Raw genomic sequence first — 22,013 nt, 5'->3', positions numbered from 1 at the left:
ATATGGTACTGCCCAAGTGGGGCTTGGTCAATTCATGAAAATATAATAACTCTGCCAAGAACAACCAGCAAGTTTGGTCGTTTGGACTAGTCTACAGCGAAATCCGACTGATGCCTCCAGAAGTGTGTTTTTGGTGGGGATTTTGGCTTTTCGCACATGGCACTTATATGAAACTCGTATTACGCCCAAAAATTGCTGGCTCAATTCCTAGAATAAGGAAAGGGGAATTGTAGAATAACGTGAAAACAATGTTAACTATTTATTGCAACGTCAAAAGGCCCAGAGAACAGTTCCGTACCTTCCACCCTTGAAAACGTAGCTAAGTTACAAGCAGTGTTAGTTCGAAGTTATCACGTGTTATTTACTTTGTTTATCATATTATTGTTCATACTTACTTCATATAAGCGGCATTTGAGTGTAATGCAATTCAAGTTGACATAACAACCAAATCTGCAATCTGTTTGATTGTAACGCCACTCTTCTTTTAAAGCTTAGCGTATCGACTCTTTTTTCCAGGATTTAGTTTTCCAGTTTTTCCGGGGCTTGAACAAGTTACATATTGGGATCGCTTATATGGAGAACATTTGCCCAGGCTAGAAAGGTGACACTTTATGCCGAGCGTTAACATGCGCAAAAGCTGTCCCTGTTGACTGTGTAGTCAAACGTAAAGGGACCGAAGGATCCAAAAGTTTGAATCTCCATGAAAAGGGCATTAAACAACGGGAATCAAGATATTTTTTGAAATAGCTTTAATTTCGCTGCAGGAATATCTCACCAGACTGATAACGCGATTTAAAAACTTCCTTTAGGAAGGCAAAACATCTGCACGACATTTTTATATATACTGCTCCGTGTATAAATTTACCAATATTCCACAGTTCAAAGATATGGGGAAAAAACGAGCCCTGTTTAGCAACTTTCACTTGTGTTATGGACTCAAAAGTTAAGAGTCACCACTGATAAGAAGTACATTTAGCAAACCTTTAAAAAAATATCAATTTGATTGTAGGAATTTTTTACAAGCTCATAATAAAAACGAATTCACAAGTTGTTTTAGCAGGGCTTGTCTATGAACTCTCTTCCAATGTAAAAACCCGATCCTCTTCCTCCAGATTTGTAGTTTCACCCTCCTCGCCTTTTTCCTTGAAGCTGTCCATGGAAGCTGGTTCTAAATTTCCTGTGGTCCAGGTATTTAAGCGAATAGCAAGGGTTACCGAACTCCGTCGCAATGGAAGCCACCTTGAATCAGTCCTGGACATGTTGGAAGTTGGTCGACTTCCAGGCACTTCAGCACGACTTACAGCTCTAGAGTCCTCATCTTCAACCCATTGCTCTGAAACGTATTCGTCTTCCATTTGCCTCAGCAACTTTTTAAAAGCGCAGTAAGCTTTTGATAAGCCAGTAATTTTACTGCTGTTGTTCATCTGTTTTTTCTCTTGAACGTTCTCCACGTGAGAGGTCCAGGCGTTACCCTCAAGACGTACCCTTTCGTTGCTTTTGCTGGTTTGATATTCCTGTTTCATGCTTGCCCTAGATCGCAGCGTCGGCCTCGTAGAAGCACCGCAGAGACCAGGAGTGGTTGATGTAGCTTTATCTTCATTGACTGATGTAGCCTTAGCTTCGGCGTTATCTAAACTTGCTGTTGAACCAGCGACTTGAAAAGTGACTGATTTTTGCTGCTTTCCCTGTTTCTGTCCTTTGGTCTGCCTTTTCAAAGCCCACATTCCCGCCTGCACTCGTTGGGTAGCGGGAATACGTACATCATCGTACCGACTGAACTGAACCAGTTTGGCCTTTTGCTTGCTTCCCTTTTTGCTTCCGCCTGTCTTGGTAGATACACTTGTCTTCCTAGTAACTTTTGCTTTCTCTTTGTCTTGCGTTTTATCGGTGTGATGCTCACCCTCGCAATGCTCATGAAACGCTTCTTCGTCGAAAACACCATCGTCATCGTCCTCATTTTCGACTGCTCTAAATGCACGTCTCCGACAGCATTCACATCTTTTCAAGACATTGACATTGATAGAACGCAACTCCTTTTGGGCTTTGTGCGAGCTAAGAAGCCTATCACTATCATTGTTTGTACCTCCTGTTGTTGGACTTACCCGCGAACTGTGCGCGGGAAAAGAAACTGTGGAGTGCGATTCTCCGCCTTGCAACTGTCTGCTCTTTTCATGTATGGCTCTTTTGGAATGGAAGATACCTGCAAGTTCCTTGTAAAGTTGATTTTTCTCCGTATATGAATCTTTTAGGTAAGTGCACCGTTCTCGCTCCACCTGTTGCTTTATCAAAGCGATTCGTCGGCCAGTCTGTCGGAAAATTCGAAAAACATCTTCGCCCATAGCCGTGCTTTGCTTCAAGTTCGTATTTTTCTGGATTTGAAGAAAGGCTACTGAATTCTGCAAAGCAGTGTTTGTATTTGTGAACGCCATTGCTCAGGTTAAATAAAATCCCAGTGAAAGCGATGTTTGTGTGCCGCTAATTATGAGTACTTGACTTCTTCTTTGCCTCCTTATAAAGTACTTACGACATTTGACACAGATTCACACCTGATTCATGAAAATCTTTGATTCATAGTCCACTTGGAGATCTTTTCTTCACAGCTCTTGTAACCGACGTTCTCTTTGTTTCTGAAGACAAATTGTATTTTAGACTGTTCGAGGAAAAAAACCTCCCCACAAGGAGGCAAACGATCGCCTATATTTTGGGTTTGCCACCTTTAAACTCCGTCAAATGCTTAGAGATCACCAAAGGCGTACTTTTTCGTTCTTTTAACGTATACTTCTCGAAAATTATAAACCAAGCACAGCAAAACGTTTCTGTAAACACGTTTTCTGTTAATTAACAAGTTTACAATAGGCCAACTATATTAAAATGATGCCACCGCAACTGTTCCCAAGGGAGCAGCAAATCTATGAGAAAAGGTTTAAGTGGGGTTTAAGTGAATCTTGTGATAAGAGCTCTGCGGTCATTAAACGCACGTTTCTTTTGTGCTCGAGAGCTCTTTGTTAACATGTACGCGTACGGTAACTACGGTAACAAATTGGTTGTTAATGAAAGCGAGTTTATGGGATTTAACAGTGTACATAATGCATTCGATTAAAATATTTGATGTAAAAAAGCAAATGTGATCTTCGCGGTGGTAAAATATTAGGGATTTTAAGCAACGACGACGGCGAAAGCAACGAAAACGCCACAAAACAATAAGTTTAATGAGTAAAAACAATCGTTCTGCACACGCGCTATACGTTTTGTACATTTGTTTGCCGTCATCAGCAAAACAACAACGTCAAATGACCAAATTCAAGGTTTTGTGGGGAATGCGAGCACACGACGGTGAATTTTTCATTCTCCTTCCTTACTTGAACGCCGTTTCGCCAGGTGTAGTACGTTTACGCTGCCGTTGCCGTCGCCGTTGCTTAGTTACCTTAAGCCGGCAATTGCAAAGAATATCAACTATTGGGTATAACATCGTCGTGACCTTTAAAGCTGCGCAATACTGCCTTTATAGCAATTTACGTGTGGAGCGCGGTCATACAGATTTAATTCCAATTTGATTTGCAGTCAAGATACCTACAATAAAAGACAACGAGAAATGGTTCAAGTGATTGAACGATACACAGCTTATCTGCTGGTGAGCACACTGTATATACCAAGTTCCCGACCCGGACTTTGTAACAAGCCCCCTCTCCCCCTCCCCCATCAGGAGTCATGAGTAAAGTAGAGTATGCCACATTAACTAGCAGCAAGACTGTACCGTGAAATGCCTACAGTAAGACATTTGACAGTTACTTTGAGTGTGCTTTAAGAGATGGAAATAAATTTGTTGTTCTTGCACCCTCTCCTTTCATTACATAACATGTTACTAATTTTCTATTTGAAGTTGTACACATTTTCTGTACGTGTTTATACTAGAATAAGGAAACAAGAAAACGTAGAGCCGGTGTATGCACTTTTTATTAACAACCGTCAACTGGAAGGTGGAATATATGCCCTAAACATTTTTTACACACAGAAGCCCATCGCATTTCTGTTCGCAGGTGCGAAAAGAAAGCCTCAATAAATATCCAGGCTTGGAGAGATTCGAGCCCATGAGCCCACAATACCGGTGCAGTGCTATACTGACTTGTCTATCAAGACAGGCAACTCAGAACTATTTATTTTAATCTGCGAGTTGGAGAATATATCCGTGTGGGCACGCAGGCCGACTCTCCACTAGGCGAACATGGAAAATGAATATATCCGTGGAAGACGAATGTTATTACAATGCATATTTGTGACAGGGAAGAACAAGTTAATCCACAGAAGACTACCTCAGATATATGAACGCAACGAACTAATCAGTTGCGAAATGAAAGCCTGATTTTTGGCTTAAAACGAGATTCGAACCCATAGCCCCTGGGATACCGGTGCAGTGCTCTACCAACTGAGCTATCCAGCCAACTGGAAACTGGTTATTATGTGAATTCGTAATAAGCCCGTGGACTAGCTGTACTGAAGATATGAATGTGGACATTTGAATAACCATATATGTGATGATAAAGCGACGAACGGCATAGTCTTGATAAGGCATTGAATTCTCATAGCCTTCTACAAACGAAATCTATCGACATTTCAAAGGAGAATTTGTATTTCCATATTGCAATAAAGTGGTACTCGTAATTTATACTTGGCGTTTAAGTTCGTTACTAGGTTACGGCGAAGACCCAAACCTTTTAAATTCGAGTTTAGAAAAAGACCATGTTGTACTGTTTTAGAAAGGCAAAAATTATATGCAACCAATAGTATATCTGTTAGTTTTGGATATCAGCTTAAATTTAGAAAACTGGTATTCAAGACTGAGATAAAATTTCGTGCACAACTTTCACAAACAATTCCGTCAACACTGAAAAACAAAAGCCTTCAAAACCTGTTTTGGGGTCGAATTTGTCATGATTGTTAAACAGTTATATAATTAATATTTTTAAGGTGCTTTGCGCAAGTTTTTAAATTCCTGATCGAAAGTACCTTTCAAAGTCCTATTTTTAAACAATACTGATGAAGTAAATCCAGAAAATTAAGCGCATCTAGCGACAGCAAACTGTCTGCAAGATCAATGAAATCTTCAGCTGATTTCTTTTTCCATTTTAATTTCTAAAGGATGCACTGTCACAACAAACAATGCTAATCCTACATACATGCCGACCGAAAATCCCTTGGTCTTTGCTAATTGTTCTATTTGCTTTTTGAAAATGAAAAGTTGTTTACTTCTGAAGAAAGGTAGCCTTCCGCATTGCACACGAGCGCCAAAAGCAAATACGAATTTTTAGAGTGAGCAACGAAGCGCTGGCTTATCAATGCTGAGAATAAGAGCCGGTCAGATGAATCAAGGGAAATAGAGTTTGCATTTTATTGTTGTTCCAAAGAGCTTAAAGCGGGATATAAAGTACTGTCAATTGCCACACAAAGCGAAAAGCGTCAAAAACAATAACGTCTGCAGACAATAATTAAAAAGAAGAGGTTATAATGAAACAGGCAAACAGCCAGGGATAAATATTAATGCAAACAAGAACCGACAATCTTTGTTCAAATGTGCTTGAATACCGGTGCAAGTTGGCAATCTTTCCTTCGATAAAATTGTGTTTACTTTGTCCAATAGTTTGATTGAGAGCCAAGGTACCTGTCTGTTTTGTGGAGTTTAATCAGCTAGCCGTTCGCCTGCTTGCAAAAAAATGGACAGTCAAACATTATGGCCAAAACGACGCCTCGGTTCAAGGATAGCTGATTGTATAGTTTGTACTCTTCGCCGTTGCACTCGGAAATCGCTAACTTTTATGTGGTAAACACGTGTTTGAATAATGCCTTCTGGTGATTACAGTGGTAAAGAGAGGCAATCCGTTTATGAAAAGGCCTTGGTAATTTGCCACGAAGGTGAGAAAGAATTGTCACTATTACAGCAAGATTTGGAACGTTCCAAGCTTCAGAGTTACATCTCTTACAAACTCGAAGAAAGAGAACTGCGCAATGATCTGTTTCGAATGAAGCGGGAACAGCGAAGCCTTGCAAAGGAGGCGAAGCAACGTCAAAGAGACAACAAAAGCATCGACGACATAGCTAAAGAAATGAAAGTGAAAAACCCGGGGAAACGAGGCGCCACTGCGATTATGTTGGAGAAAAAGTTTGCCTTACCGCAGATAAATTGCACGCAGAAAAACGTACCGAAAATTTTACAGCGAACCTTGTCGCACGAGTCCGAATATTTCACGTGGACGTTTGGGCTTCCGAAGATTGAAAATGCGGTAAAAGCTTTAAACCAAGATGGAGAACAAAAGAAGAAAGGAAAAGGTCTCGAGAGCAAAGGAGTGGATGAATCGGAAGGAAACGATGATGGGGACTTAGCAAGAGCTCGTGCCAATACAATTCATAGTATCGTATACAATGTTCCTGTGTCAGAACCGATAAAAAGAAAAAACACAAAATCAAATTTACCACCTATCATTCCTAAAATCAACGTTACAGCAAGTCAAGATACTTGCAAAGACACAGGAAAAAGCGTCCTGGGTAAATTAGGTAACGACACACCTAATCGAATACACTTACCCAAAATATAGATTGCATACAACATAATTTTATCACTAGTGTTAAGGTTACCGTATACCTTATTCGCTTAAGAGGTGTCTCGCGTCCAAGCGACGTAGCGCGTCCGGTTTAAACTGTAAATACCTAAACCCCTATGCTTACAGGGCTGGCTATCAAACCAAGAAGATTGAAATAGCGCTGTTTTCTCGAATCAATTTTTTCACTTAAAGGGGACACTTTAAATAGGTAAAACTCAAAGGGAATTTGTTCGTTTGCCTTCAAATTTGGACACTAGCTAGTTTAACAAATAAACAACAAAAACGTGTCAACCAATTTTTATTTCCAAATATTTTTTTCCGAGAGCGATTTTTGTTCAGTCACTCCACATTTCAAAAATGTTCTCTAAACTTCATTGCAATTAAATATGGCAAAACGCAGACACGTCTTTTTAGCGCTTTGGGTCCGGAAACTGAGGAGCAAATTAAATTAGCGAAAATTAAAATTTGCTTTGACTTGTAGCTTTCAAAAGGTGATTCAGACGCTCGCATTTAGAGGTCGTGAAAAATTAGTCAATTCATTTTATTTCAAAATTCTTGTTACAGTTTGATAGCCAGCTCTTTAAGCTTTAATTTGATATAGGGATTTCGGTATCTACAGTTTAAACCGGATGCGCTACATCGCTTGGACGCGAGACACCTCTAAAGGTACACGGCATCCCCAGTCCCGGCATGCATGAACTCTTCAGTTTGTGTATTTTAAAACACAAGAGAAACCTTTAAATTGAGTTTTTCGTGCTGTGAAAATGTTTGTAAGGCTCCATGCATTCCTCTCAGTTTCTCAAAGACAAAACACAAAAACACTAAGTGTGTAGGAATAAGCAATACCCGATTTCTAAATCTATTTCTGCACGAATAAAAGAAGATAAGCTTAAAACTAAAACTAAAATGGTCAAAATCTAAACAAATGTTGTTAATTCAAAAGCACCATTTTGAAAGTTATTTGTACAAAAATGTATATATATATTTTTTCAGTAATAAAACCACGTACGAATTCAGTATGGTGTCTAGAATCTTTTAAAACCTTGACATCAAGTTTCTGAGAAAAAAAAAAACAACAACAATAAAAAGAACTGAAAAGGAAGTTCCATGGAAAATAACACTTTGTGCAGGTCAAAAACTGTTCAGAAAAATTTCACGGTACTGTAGGTCCGCATAAAGTACTCACATTGAATTTAATTATGTCTGATAGGGCGAGATAAGCTGGTGGGATTTAAGGGGTGGAGTATCCTAAAAAACAAAATGGCTCTAATGGGTGGCTGATCAGAAAAAAGGTTAGATGGTTTGATGGCCTTAATTATTACAATTTTTAATAGTAAAAAAAAATCTATACCATCTAATGAGAAGTGGAACTCGGCTTTCTCAGTGTTTTTTTTCTTTTTTTTTTACGGAGTGGTCGCTGCTGCCTTTATGTAATATATCAAACACGAGGAAGAGTGTTTTATCCGATTTCTAAACACCGAGAAGTGATTTGAAAAACGAGACCCAGCCGAGCGTTTTTTTTTAACCAATCTTGAGGTGTTTGGAAATCGGGTGATATAGCTTCTCAAACCATTTAAAATTCTTGGAAAAACTCAAAGTAAAACTTCAACAAATTTTATGATAATTAAGATCACATTTCCAAACCTCCTCCACCGAAGTAATTTCCTTTGTTTACTCATCATGAATTATTAATGAGTTCGAGAAATCTGTCTTCAAATGAAAAAAATCTCCTCCAAATATGTCCTATAGGGATTACCTTCTTGTTTGCCATAAAAATTCGTATCGGAAGTTGTTTTGACCTTGCCTTCCACGTTAAGCACTGTTTGGAAAAACAAAAAACAACAACAACAAAGATATGAAGCTGTTTATCTGTCTGAGTTGTTTTCGGTGAATTTCTTGTCCATTCCAATATCCCATTCTCCCGTCGCACAAGAAAGCACGTTAAAGAAAAGCAAGTAAAGTGTTTTCAGCAAAGGCTAGTTTTGAAAGTGTTTCTTTTGGGTTTAAAAAACGTGACAGCTCTCAGTGTACTTGTCTACTACTTTATAAGCACGCCTTCACGTCACTGCGTATATTAAAGCCGGTAGCACGAGATCAACTTATCTCATGATTCCAGAGCAGGAAAACAATATTTTTGATTCAACTTATCTTTTAGCTTTCGCGATGACTGAAGTGAACAGGCAACTAGACAGTCGTTTATTCTAGATTCGAAATAGATTTCGCGTATTTCAACGCCGCAGTTGGCCAGTTCGACTTTAAGAGTCTTTATCACCGAGTTAGACATTTATGTCACAGCGTATTTGGTTTAGACGTGTCTAAATAAATCGTTTAGCCAGTCTTTGAATGTTAACTCTGACACCCCTTATGGCATGTCTTTAGAAAAGTAAACGAACTTCGGTAGAACCCATATAATTTGTTTTTAAATATGCAACAACACACGTTTAATCGGCTTAGGATTGAAATGCAGCTGGAAGAAGATTCACTGCATACAGTTTCCATTTGTGATGTTCTTTTAACTAATGATCGCATTGCTGCAAAGTGTGTAAGTAACTGGACCTTTCATCCTACACTGACATTGAAGTATTTTGAACTCTAACCTGTCTTAAGTCAAACCGAGTCTTTTGAAGCTTGTATTTGACAAGCTGTGCTAGTTTCAACACCATTATATCTGCCCTGATAAAACTGTTAGCAGAATGCTTCATTGGCGTTCTCATTTCTAGTTCACCCCAAGAAAACAAAGAGAGAATTTCAAATCATTTTCGCACTCTTAGAAAGAAAATGATAGAACTGGCGATTTGTTCTGAATTTTGATTCATCAGAATAATATTGAAGGCGCGACAAAAATCAAAAGCTATTTTAGTTAAGATTCGGTGGCTCCATATAAATTAATTATTCATGCACAAATGTTTGTACGAAGGCGGACATGAAGGACTTGAAAAACCACGCATCGTGATTGTCAAAGGAATAAGTAGAGCTGTTTTCAAAATCAAGCTTTTGACAGATATATTTTCGTCGTCCGTTTAGTGTTTGCTCGCGTGTTCCGCTCGCTTTTCTATCCCTACGAAAAATAAGAGAGCACTTACAAGTAAACTGATGTGGGATCGGACATCAGCATATAAAGGCACCTCTAGACGCCTCTATCATATCACAGGATTTCAGCCCGCTCCCCAATCCTTTAAATATTTTTCATGTATGTGTGGTAGCTTATGGTAATGAATACTACACAAAGGAAAATGAAAATTACACTGGCTTGAAAAATTTTACGCCAAAAAAGAAAAAATTAAACCACAACGTGTGCAACCACATCAGACCACTTCAGTCGTCGAACAGTCATGCAGATTCTTTACTGTCCTATACTGAGTTACCATTTATAATCAATACTGAAGAGAGGAGTATAAGACAAAACACTGGTGTGTGTGTGTGGGAGTGGGGGGGGGGGGGGGGAAGGAGGTAGGGGAGAAACAAAATTCGGTCTTTACAACCTCCCCCCTCGGTTGTACTTGTCTTGACTTGAGGAGATAGTATCTCTTCCAATAACTTTCATCAGTTGTCTTTTTCTGATGTTATTTATTTTATTTGAAATACGTCGTTAAGTGTAATTGAAGAAGGCAGCATCTCAAGCTTGTTCGGCCCCATCAAAAACCATTTCAGTCCACTCTGAATGGGACTCAGTTTAGCTCTTGTTGCATCTCAGTTCTTAAAATTGGAACTAACTAATTTAGGAAAGTCAAATACGCCCGTCCAAACCATGTCAGCCCCCTCTGAATGCAACTTGTTCCGCCTTTAGGTACGTCTTCGAACTATCTTGGCTCTAATTTAGGAGAAGCAAATTAGCCCGTCAAAACCACGTCAGCCCAGTGGAACTCAATTAACTGGTAATGTTTCTTTTCTGAGTAGATGGAAAAAAGTGGAACGCCCAAGAGAAAACATCACGTTGTAGAACGAGAAACAACAAACTGCTACAAAAAAAAAAAAAGATAATTAAAAAACAGTTTTTGAAAAGTATAAAAAAATTCTCCACTATTATGTTGTTGCAATAATGAAAGCCTGTTATTGCGTTTGTCACAGTTTCTGTTTGTAACTGTCACTAAAATCCTCTGTAACACCTAATTAATTCTAACCATAGCTAAAAAATTATCAAGAAAAGCAAACGACATGATTGTTTCTACAGTATATGCAAACTTGTTATATCCACCTGAGAGACATGAATTGAAATCGTTGCTTGGAAATTAACACAAAAACAATTCAGTCCTCAACAATAAAATTGTACAAAGGTTCTAGCAGTTAGCTGACTTTTTAAAGAGGTAAGCTTGAGACCTTCCTCATTCTTTTTGTTTTCTTTGGAAACTGAGGAACAATTCTGTAAATGTTCGAAACCGCGGACTCTCTTATTCGTTCCCTAAAACAGGTACAGTTTCAGTTACTGTTCTCCTACTGAAAAAACAATTACCAATATTATTTCAACAAAAAATGATAAAGCAAATGCCGCCATACCTCATACTTTCAGAGCTAACTAAAAGTCATAATTTGTGAAATAATAATTATTTCCCATTACGTGAAGGACTCGTTCGTAACTGTTACTAGAATACATCAATATGAAAGAACGATTCAAATAGTTTTTGCTCTACAGGGAAAGATAAAGAATTGTAAACATTGTACTGTATTTGACAGGCCACTAAAGTTAAACTGATGGTACTGAGAACACCTTTCAAACACCTTTTGAATTCTCGGCAAACTCTGACCAACTCCAAAAAATTGTTTCCAGTGTATAGTGCAATAAGATTTAAAATAAAATGTTTTGGTAAAAGTGTTATAGTTCAATCAGTGGCAAGTACTGAGAACGTAAAAGGCACTGTTTTACTAATAATTGTGTATTTATCCCAAAATAAATAATTATCATGTGTTATAAACACGTTAATTAGTTTTGCTCGGAAAGGAAGCGTAGATAGTTTAGGAAAAGCAATGACTAAGGTCGAGATCCGAGGCTGCCTTCTTTACTTACAAGAAAAACCGGAAGAACATTTCAAAAGCTACACGAGAAAAGCTGAAAATGCATAAAATAGTCCAGGTATAGAATGCAGTTCTCATATGTTTCGAAGAAATTCTCTCAAAGTTGAAGTCCAAAAACAAAGTATTGAAAAAGGAACTAAATAAACAGGCGACACGTTTTTCTTACATGTATTTCAAAGTTAACAATATTGTGTTTGTTTGTTTTTTTGTAGCAAACTGTCACTGGAGATGAGACAAAAGGAAAGCCTGGGAAATTCACAGCGGTTGTAAACACACAAGGTAAAGAACTTATCATTATTTTAATAGTAGTTAAAGCATTTCAGTCATTCAAAGCCGCCAAAAGTCGTGACGAACTTGACAAAATAAATAATGGTGGCATGAAAGTTACAGTTTTTATTTTTTTCATAGAAATTATGACACAGTCCCAATCCGCAATAGTATCAAGTCAAATTGTTTGCCAAAAAAACTTAGTGGTTTCTTGAATGTCTGTTTGTTTACATATCCTGTGGTTTGAGCTCTCATCTAGTGGCTGGCTAAGAAAATTAACATATCAAATTAAAATTAAATCATAGTTCTCATGGTTATTTTGAATTGTATTGTCTCAATATAAAAACCTTAGAAGTTTTCTCATAGGTGGGCTTAAATGTATTAAAGTTTAAAACAACTACAAAGTCCAAAATATTCTCGGGAAAATTTTGGCGGGACGCCCACATATGGTTGGTAATCATGTGACTTCCAACAGGTTTCTTTTCTTGATCTAAAAATATCTGAAAACGAGTTATCATTGTAAGAGCTAGAGTATGAATGGAGGATGGCCTCTATCACCTTTATCTTCTCTCAATAGTACGCATCGACCGCAGGATCAACTCATTAGCCAGAGTGTATGGCAGATTAATTTAAGGATGCGTGCTACATTCCCATCAAATGTCCTATTTTGTACCTTCTACGGGATCTTTTTCACAAACGGTTTGTCGGCAGCTTGCCCGAGACAACAGTGTACTGTAAAACAATTCCAGTTTTCGCAAGAACGAGACAGCCTGGATAATTACGCACTCCTGGGGTATACTTATAAGAATCTCACAGTTTCAAGCCACAAGACCTGTTTTGAGCAATGCGCCTGGGACTGCCAGTGTGCGTCATTTAACTATGTGCTAACTGCAAATCATGGGAACTGCCAGCTAAACGAAGACAACAGATTCCTGAAACCTGGTGCACTGAAGCAGTTGGAAGGACACAGCTACCACGATATCGTAATTGATTACAATGTGGAGGTAGGAATGGGCTTGCAAAAGAGAAGAGGGTTATTCTCGAAATTTCTGGTTCAGATAGCCTCTCTCTATCGATTTGAGTGAAAAATATGTACAAGCCAGGTAACTGGTTGGTTTTATTTTAAATAGAGAAAAAGCCGTATTTAAGAATTAATGGTATAAATTCACAATGATTGGAGATAATCCCTAAGTTTTTGTTTGTAATTTGAAAGGGTGAGTGAATTGCGTATACGTACTAAAAGAAGGATGTCGTTCCAAATATGAGGACCTTCAAGACCTTAAAGTGAATATGGCGTGGTTCAAATTAATCCTAGGTTTAAATTTTATCTTCCTATCAGTTAATCTTGGGTATGGTAATGTATGATAATGAGTTTGAAACAATGGAAAATAAAATTATCTTCCTATCAGTTAATCTTGGGTATGGTAATGTATGATAATGAGTTTGAAACAATGGAAAATAAAATTATCTTCCTATCAGTTAATCTTGGGTATGGTAATGTATGATGAGTTTGAAACAATGGAAAATAAAATTTAAACTAAGGATAAAACTGAACCAAAACAAACACACATGTTGATAATGGAGCTCAAAGGATTATTCCATAGATATAGGGGCGGATTATTTTTCCAGCTCCTCTTGTAATTAGTAGGGTAGTTTCATGGGGATAATTCCCGTTTTGGTCAAAAGATTTTCTAGATTCATATTTAAACAACTTACTTATGCAAGAATTATTTATTGAACACTAATGAGATGAAATGAAGAGAATTTGGAAAGAAAAATGAGCAACAATCAGTTTGCAAAGAAAGACAGAAAGAAAGAATGGGCCACAATACGCTTTAATTTAACATACACAAAGAGAAATTGAAAATGTCGGCCCGAGTTTTTCAAGTTGATATCGATTTCCTTCTTGACCATCCGTAGCCGAAAATGTTTCTGAATAGTTTCTGTCCACAAGAACGGCCTTTTTAAAGATAATCTGGCCATTGTTTTTGGCTGCCACATATTTAAAAGTGTCCTTTGAATTTTCAACCTGTTACTAAAAAGTAGAGGACTGAGTCAGTGGAAAACACACCAATGGAAATTTGCCAGGTTTCTACAGCCATCATAGAATACGACTTTCAGCCAATCAGAGCGCGCGTTCACTAAAGGTCTCGTTATGAAAAGTTATATTAAATGTCTATCAGCCAATTACAGTCACCGTTATTATCGTGTGAATTATTATTATTATTATTATTATTATTATTATTATTATTATTATTATTATTATTTACATTTTTATCTCGTTGGTATCTTAAAGGAAGGTTTCAAATGCAGCGATTGCCATAATGGCTGCTGTCTCGTCAAGAACTGCCTTAACGGCGGAACATGCCAGGAGATCTGTGACGTCAACAGCAAACGATTCCATTGCAAATGCAGGCCAGGCTACACAGGCACTTATTGCGACATAGGTGAGAGCTAAAAGAGAAATAGAGTTGGAGTGCGGGAATCATGTTTTGCAAAGATGATAAGACTTCAGAAGAAATGACTACAACGTTGGGCTCGCGCCAGCTAAAATCTCAATTCATTGAAATGTTCGCCTCTTAAGTACAGACTTGTGGTCTGTTTGTGAGGTAAAAACATTCTGAAGAACAAGCAAGCAGCTTTCACCACATTGCAATCTAGATCATCAATTTAAAAAGCGAAAGGCCTACACACCTCGCACTGTGCTTGCGCTTATCGCGCATGTAAGGGGCATCCTTTCGTTTACTTGCCTTACATATTTAACGTGGTATTTGCAACAAGATTTTAACTCCTGTCATAGTTATATGGTAGCAAACTGTGGCAATACTTTGATAAGGAACTTGACATTTTTCTTTCTCTTTTCGGTATTTTAGCCCTTAAAAGCTGCACCGATATAAAAAGAAATGGCGGTATAAAAAACGGAGTCTACATGATCGATCCAGACGGCAATGGGGCATTTGAAGTTTTTTGTAACCAGAGCAAGAACCGGGGTGCCTGGGCCGTGATTCAAAGGAGACTAGACGGTTCGGTCAATTTTTATCGCGGCTGGGAAGACTATAAACGAGGATTTGGAGACTTAAGCCGGGAGTTCTGGCTCGGCCTTCAAAAAATAGCCCGCCTAACCAATCAACCAGGCCAAAGGTTGAGGGTAGAAGTAGAAGATTTCAGTGGACACTCGTGTTTTGCAGAATACGATCACGTTATTGTGAATGGTGAAGATGATGGGTATCGACTGGCAAGTCTTGGATCTTACAGAGGTAAAGCTGTTTCCAAAAATTGTCGTAAAAAAAGTACCCGAACGACACAATAAACAAATCAGAACTCGAAGCTGAACACATGTAGCTGAAGCCAAGGATGGGAAAAGGCGCACGGCAGATACGACTGCTTTTGGTTTCACTTGTAATAAGTTGAGAACTTGGCGCGAGATTTTTTCAAGAGTGTAATCACAGAACGTGGTTAAATACAGAAAAACAAACAAACAAAAACAAAAAAATCACGAATCAATTCCGATACTTTTCTGGAAACCACTCTAACGGATGTAGTAAAACTGAATGAATCAATTTCACTCACAGCGCATTAAGCCAATCAGTTTTAAACAAAATATGAACACGTGTGCAAGTTTGAGGATGCCACTAGCGGTTCGAATTCTCTTCAAATAAGCATCATTTCGATATATACATTGGGATTGGACCTTTTTGTTCATAAAATAAGTCCGTCATAAAAATCACTATTTCTTTTTTTTTGTTTGAATTCGCACGGGTGCTTGGTTGTAACGTGACGTTAGATATTAGCTTTAGTCAAAGATGTACTTGATTGTTATGACTTACTTGGCAATAAAAAGAAAGAAATAATGGCATCAAATAAAAGTTGGACTTCATTAAATGAGTTTGAAAAGTTTCATTTTCTCATTGCTGTGAGACCCTTCTTGATCAAAATCCCTCGTAAATCTGTTTCAAGATATTATATACTAAGGTTTCTATAGAAAATACCACATTCAAGGTACTACGTCAGCTGGGGCACATGCGCAGTGGAGGAACATACTTTCATGCTTTGTAATATAATAAGACGTAGATTTTAGTCAATCAGAGCTTGCGCAGCTTTTTGTCCCTCTGTAAAACTCAATTTAAATTTATCTTGTATCTCGTAGGGTCTTGTCCAGATTCGTTTACATACAACACTGGTGCACCCTTTTCCACAAAAGACAAAGATGCTGATATGAACAGCAGCAACTGTGCAGTGGATCACAAAGGAGCATGGTGGTATAAGCGTTGCACACAGACCAACCTCAATGGGCAGTATACCCCGACTAGCGATCCACCCATTACAGGGATTTACTGGTACAAGACAAAGAATAAGATAGCAATTCTGAAAAGAACCGAGATGAAACTACAACCAAGGGAATAGCGAGATATAGCAATAAAGAAAACATTGTCGGATACAAAATGTGGATCATAAACAATACGTCCTAACGCGGGAATTATACAGTAGACCTGCCGGCCTTTCAAAAGCTCTAGTTTCACTGGATCCCGATGACTTAGCTTGCACCTCCATTGTTTTTTAGGTTGGGAGAATTGTTCTGTTGTTCGTTCTTTTGTCCTCTCGACCAACCATGTAAAAAGTTACAAACAGTACACGTCGCTCCGAATTATAGCAAGATCTTATTAGCATGTACATATTTCCTATCCAGCAGGGCCGGGTTGTTCGAAAGCCGATTAACCCTAATCCACGATTAGAAGTTAATTAAGGTCTTCATCACGCTCCTTAAAAATAGGTTTAAAGGCTGATGTCAAGCTAAAGGTAAAGAGAAGTCTAAGTCAATACTGAAGGACAAAAATCTTTTGGAAGAATCTTTATTGATTAGGTATTACATGTAAACTCGAATCAAAGTTAACGTTAATCCAGGATTAGCTTAATCGGGCTTCGAACTGGGCTCCAGAGCTCTTCCTGCTTTTGCACGTAAAATGTCCAAATTTTCGCTAGAAGAAACCACACGTACCCTCAAAATATTTTTATTCAGCACATGATAATTTTGTGTTAACCATTCGCAAAATGATGAGTCGGTCTTTTAGTAGCCATAGAATAGGCTTGCCTTTTGAACAATCAAAAACCGTACATAGTTGTAAATACATTGTACTTCTTTGCTGCTACGATAGCCACTAGAATTAATTACGTCCGGGCAATGAGGCATACACCTTGAGAACAAGAGGAGAAGAGGAGGGTAATCGCCACCTAAGGGGAGGAGGGTGTGCCAAAATTGAGGGAGCAGTTCCAAGTATAGAGCTCCTCATATTGACTGAAATTGAACTGACACTACTTCTATAATAACATAGTGAACGACTATATACGTACGCCATGGCAAGTAAACCTGGACAGCATGAACGTCCAGTACTGCAACAGACGGAATAAAACACAAACAACCGTCATAAAATCAGAGCTTTTTGGTTCTTATTGCTGAACAGCTCAAACTGAGTACTACATAAAATATATCAGAAAGAATAAAATGTCTCTTATGAGAACTGTGATAACCTTAGAAGTTTTCATTTGACATTAATAGCCACTGAATATAAGAGTGCCAAATGACAATTCACTACAAGCTTTTGATAGCTCACCATTACAAGATACTCGCAACAAAGACAGTGTACATGAATATGTACCGAACTGTGCGGGTATACTCCTGACTGACAAAAGTATACCTTAAAGTAGTCAAGTCCTGTTTTATTGATAGCTTCTACTTCACCTTTTTCACATTGCTCGCGATCCCAATGTACCGAACTTTTTTAGCTCTCATAAAAAGCTGTTTTATAACACCTGTCGATGAATGAATCATAAATGACATGTCCAAATTTCCGTGTCTAATTGCGTGGAACCTCACTGTCACGCAATTTCCCGTCAAATACCTTGAGGGAATGCAATACAACAAGACCTCCTGTCAGTGTTCTATGTTCGGAAGATGGTAAAATAACGTAAGATGAACGTTTGACATCGAGTCGAGCCTTGATTCACAAAATGCAATCCTAACTTTTGAGCCGGTAGATGAAATTCTTGAAGTGACGGATAGATCTAAAATAGTGCACAGTGGCAGCATAACGTAACCTTTGCGCTCTGATAACACCGAAGAACCAGGCCTCTCGCGGACACTGAGGCACAAGGGCCTAGAGAACGCCTGGGGTCTAAAGCTGGCACAGTGGAACTCTGCCTTACTTACACCCCGTTTATATGGAAACTTTGTTTTCAGGACTATTTCTCGTGGCGTTAGAAAGACCAAAGTAATTTTCTTTTCTCAAAACCCCATTAATCCGACCATCCTGTCGACGCGACCAAATGACCACCTTTTGGAGTCTCAAACTGTCATTTCCTTTACAACTTTACCCAACGTCTATTCTAAACACAAGGTGGTCGGCTTAAGTGACAAAAGTAACTCAAATTGGCAAAGACAGAGGCACAGTCATCTCTTCAATTCTTATTTGGAACTAGGTTTTGTAGTTATAATTATTTTACCGATGCTGTTCTCCCTTGTTGTTTTTCCCTTCGTGCCTCGTTTTGACGAAAGGCTAACGCTCGAAACGTCAGCGCTCGAATCCCTTTACGGTGGCCAAATTACCTTTAGTTATCAACTCTGCTGATATATCAAACATTCGTTTCTCCGTCCCACCGACGCAGCACTGCAATTTCTTTAGTAACTAACACCCTTATCCATCTAGACTCTAATTACTTTGATCGCTTTGTGCAAAATCCCCACCCTCTGCAATTTATATACCCAATCAACACTTTGATGTTTGGCAGTGATAAATTACTCTTTTACAACGATGGATTAAACTTATTTCACAATGCTGTGCTTGCAGCCGTTAAATGAAGCGTCTCAAAATCACGTTTTGCAACACGGCAGCAGCACAACTTTAAAAAACAAATGTTTCAGAGGGCAAACCTTCCTGTGTATTCTCTTCACCTTCAGACAATCAGCGACAAACAGTACCACAACGTGGTTTGGGTCTGTGGATACAGTCTTAAAGTTTGACCATTCAAATTGCACAGTGCATTCATGCGGTCTTTTTCTTATTATGTTTAAAAAGTGGATCAAAGTTGATAAATTGATATTGATAAATCTTGTCACAACAATAGTTAAAAAGCTATAATCAGAAAATAAAAACGATTAAAAAGAGTGCAATTTCAACGTTCAGGTCTACGGAAGGTTAAAACTACGCGATACGAAACAAACGAGTTTTCAGTTTGGATTTAAATTGGTTTAGGTTTTCAGCAGTTCTAATTTCAAGAAGAACAGAATTTCACAGTTTAGAGGCGGCAATGCTGAAGGCACGGTCGCTATACGAAAGGGTGGTTGTACTTGGAACTTTTGGTAACTTCTGATTCAGTAGAGGAACGTAAAGATTGAGAAGGGTTATGTCTGTCTGTAATGCAGTCTATTATGCTGAATAAAGTGGCTCGAACTCTCGAGTTGGTAGTGTGACAATTTCAAATGAAAGCTTTTTAGCAAACTTTCCGCCAGATGGTACTTATTATATTGCTATAAAAGGTCGCTTGACGTTCGAGTCTTTGGTGTAGTGACTTCCACAGGTAATGTTTTTATTCTATATTAGTTATCATTTTTTTTTTTTTTTATGAGATTCTCCTGACTTTAATATGAACCATTTCGCAGGTGAAGGGGTTTAATAGAATACTTGGATAAGGAAAAGTCTTCATAGATATAAGACAAACTCTGTTACCACCACTGATATCAATGCACAAGTCGGTATTTTATTTTTCTCACTGGCTTGCAGCTTGAAAGCTTTCGCTGAAGCACCCTGTTCCCAGAGGATGAAGAAGTTTAGATGCTTCTCTATATCTAGTGTGTTGGTTGTTCCTAAATTTCATTTTAATCGTTGGGATTTCTTCAAATGTTCCGAACTTTTCTTCGTCTTCGTCGCTTTCACTGGGGAGCTCTCTTGTGTGAGAAGCAATCGCTTTTAGCGTTGGAGTAGTTTCAGTTTTAATCTCTGACTTTTTCGACCTCAATGGTTCTTCAACGCTTTTTGCACGCAAAAGATCGGGGTTTATAAAGTTCCTTCCACGAAATTCTGGCGATCTCAACGGCAGCTCGCCTAGAGGCCACGAGAGAGATGAACTAAGTTGCCGTTTCCCAGGAGGTGCTGGGCGAAGCTTTTTGAAATTAGGCTTCTTTTTACCTTTTCTAACCAGATGAGGGTTTGCTTGATGTGAAAACGTTCCCTGTAAAACCTCAAGTTTTTCCTCCGCCAAGTCTGGCTGCTCAGGCATCAGAAGCCGTGAGTTCGCACTAAGTTCAGCTTCGTCCATAGATCTCGTCCTGAATCTAGAATCTACGACTTTCCGTTCCATACTGTCGGACTGCTCTTTGATCTTCAGAACTCGCTTAAAAGCTAAATATCCCATAGTTACTGACGACATAGAGTCGGAAATGCGAGGCCCTTCGGCGGCTGAGCGAAGTTTAGCTAAGTGTTCTCGCTCACTCGATGCAGAGGGTACTCGGCTCGACTCACTGCTCGATGCTCTCTCGGGTGCGCACCAGCTCTGCGACCTTGGTCGCAAGAACGATGACTTGTCTAATTGAGCTTGACCCTTTGAACTGTCGACCAAAAGCAACCTTTCTTCGGTAATTTTTGGTTCTGTGTGTCTCCTTCCCCTTCTAGCCTGTAAGTTCGTGGATTGAGTTTCCGCTCTTCTTAGCAATCTTGGCTGATTAGCAGATGTGCTTGCCTTCCTATCAACGTTGATATTACACGCACGATTTCCTTCACTTTGCACCGTACCAACTTTGGCCACGGTCTGATTATTAGCTAGTCTCTTTTCATCCTCCTTGAGCACATACAGCGGCTCAAACACTCGATGGATCGATTTAAGTTCGTTCCATAATTTGATTTTCTCGTGATAATTAGACTTCATGCTTCTGTGTTTGTCTCGCTCGATTTTATCACTGATTTCATCCAGGCGTATTTGCGCTGCCCGGGCAATTCGAACGGAGTCTGTGCTTCTGTGTAGAATTTTCTTGTGCATGTTTGTCTCTCCCTCTTTTCGCTGGGTTTCTGTCTTGTTTCTCAATTTTCTTCTAACCTTCCCATTAGTTGTATACACTTACTGCAAAATAATTTGCTGCGGCTTTGTTCTTGTTTGCAGAAATGCTTCAACTTTCTCTCTTGCTTTGTTTACTGTGTTATAACTTTTTCAAAAGAGTTTCCCACTCACTGAGCAGTTTTCGTCGAACGTGGTCACACGAGTCATCCCGTAAAAGCATGTTGCCAGTGAAGTTCCGCGAGTCAATAATCGACGATATATCACAATTTCTAGCGCAATATTAAATCCCTTCCGCAAAGGTTGCCATATACAATTATTTTATTTGTAAACCTAATTGGTTACAAGAGATCACATACTTTCCTGCACTCGAAATTAATTAGATTTTAAAGCTTTGTTCCTATCTTATGAATAGAGTTATGGTAAGCAATTAGTGAAAGTCTTTGGGGACCAAAAAACGCATGACTGCAAAAACAGTGAGCACAATGATATTAATTGCAGTTTCTTATGTGATTGAGCAATCTGCAGGTTTACTAGGTAAAGTAGCTGATAACAAGCTAAATAGTTTACCTCTCTCTTAAGGTCCAAATAAAATTCAGACAACAGTAAAAACACACACACACAACAATAAACAATGATAGTAAACTAATTTGAATAGAGGTGCTTCGAATCTTATGACAAAGTGATTTTATGTTAATCATTTGACATGTTATTGTGATGGTTCTATATTGTGTTTCAACTGCTAGCTGACACGATAAAAGAAATCTTCTACTTCATTTGTGCATCGACTGTGTCTCAGTCAACTATCTCATGCGCATAAAGAGCCGAATTTAGTTCTTCTAGATATGCGAAGTCGTTTTCACTTGAAGTTGCCCTGCAAACTAATCGACGATTGATTTAGTTCTGCTTTTCTACGCCTTGTAATTGGTTAAAAAAGACATTCGCGCTACATCAACCCAATTAGAAGTAGAACAAAACCAGCTAACGTTTATTTACTGAAGTGTTGAGAGGTTTATTTTTTTGTTTGCGTTTGCAGTGAGTTGCCAAAGTGATTAAAATCGTTTTGGTTTGACACTCAATTGACTCCTGTACAATTATATA

The 22,013-nt window shown here is 38.6% G+C and overlaps 4 protein-coding genes and 1 long non-coding RNA gene across 7 annotated transcripts in view; 2 read left to right on the top strand and 3 right to left on the bottom strand.

The window, feature by feature from the left end:
• Window positions 1-22,013, bottom strand: part of LOC146478325 (uncharacterized) — a 120,050-nt gene that overhangs the window by 31,012 nt on the left and 67,025 nt on the right. The window contains exon 5 of one of the 2 annotated variants that reach the window (XR_014865103.1): window positions 7,329-7,391. The exons of the other annotated variant lie outside the window; for it this stretch is intronic. This is a non-coding gene — a long non-coding RNA (uncharacterized LOC146478325). The remainder of the gene's footprint in view (window positions 1-7,328; window positions 7,392-22,013) is intronic. 2 annotated transcript variants of the gene reach the window in all.
• Window positions 2-3,673, bottom strand: LOC146478333 (uncharacterized). Its single transcript, XM_085111840.1, has one exon. The coding sequence runs from the start codon at window positions 2,427-2,429 to the stop codon at window positions 1,068-1,070; it is 1,362 nt and encodes a 453-aa protein (XP_084967966.1). The 5' UTR covers window positions 2,430-3,673; the 3' UTR covers window positions 2-1,067.
• Window positions 3,995-6,632, top strand: LOC146478332 (uncharacterized). The gene has a single exon (XM_085111842.1). It carries the CDS (start codon window positions 5,835-5,837, stop codon window positions 6,585-6,587), a length of 753 nt encoding a protein of 250 aa, XP_084967968.1. The 5' UTR covers window positions 3,995-5,834; the 3' UTR covers window positions 6,588-6,632.
• Window positions 12,356-22,013, top strand: part of LOC146478318 (microfibril-associated glycoprotein 4-like) — a 193,619-nt gene continuing 183,961 nt past the window's right edge. Inside the window, exons 1-4 of one of the 2 annotated variants that reach the window (XR_014865100.1) lie at window positions 12,356-12,874; window positions 14,167-14,317; window positions 14,744-15,127; window positions 16,018-16,731. Coding sequence is in view for 1 of the 2 variants with exons in the window: in XM_085111865.1 (XP_084967991.1) it covers window positions 12,404-12,874; window positions 14,167-14,317; window positions 14,744-15,127; window positions 16,018-16,274 (1,263 nt within the window). In the remaining variant the exon portion in view is untranslated. Of the gene's footprint in view, window positions 12,875-14,166; window positions 14,318-14,743; window positions 15,128-16,017; window positions 16,741-22,013 lie in introns of those variants that run through there. The other variant, XM_085111865.1, reaches the window with a different exon arrangement.
• Window positions 19,398-21,737, bottom strand: LOC146478331 (uncharacterized). Its single transcript, XM_085111716.1, has one exon. The coding sequence runs from the start codon at window positions 20,895-20,897 to the stop codon at window positions 19,632-19,634; it is 1,266 nt and encodes a 421-aa protein (XP_084967842.1). The 5' UTR covers window positions 20,898-21,737; the 3' UTR covers window positions 19,398-19,631.

The sequence above is a fragment of the Pavona decussata genome, unplaced genomic scaffold, assembly GCF_977016875.1.
Source record: "Pavona decussata unplaced genomic scaffold, jaPavDecu1.1 SCAFFOLD_64, whole genome shotgun sequence".
In the NCBI taxonomy this organism is placed as follows: Eukaryota; Metazoa; Cnidaria; class Anthozoa; order Scleractinia; family Agariciidae; genus Pavona; species Pavona decussata.
This window is presented reverse-complemented; position numbering and strand designations above follow the sequence as displayed.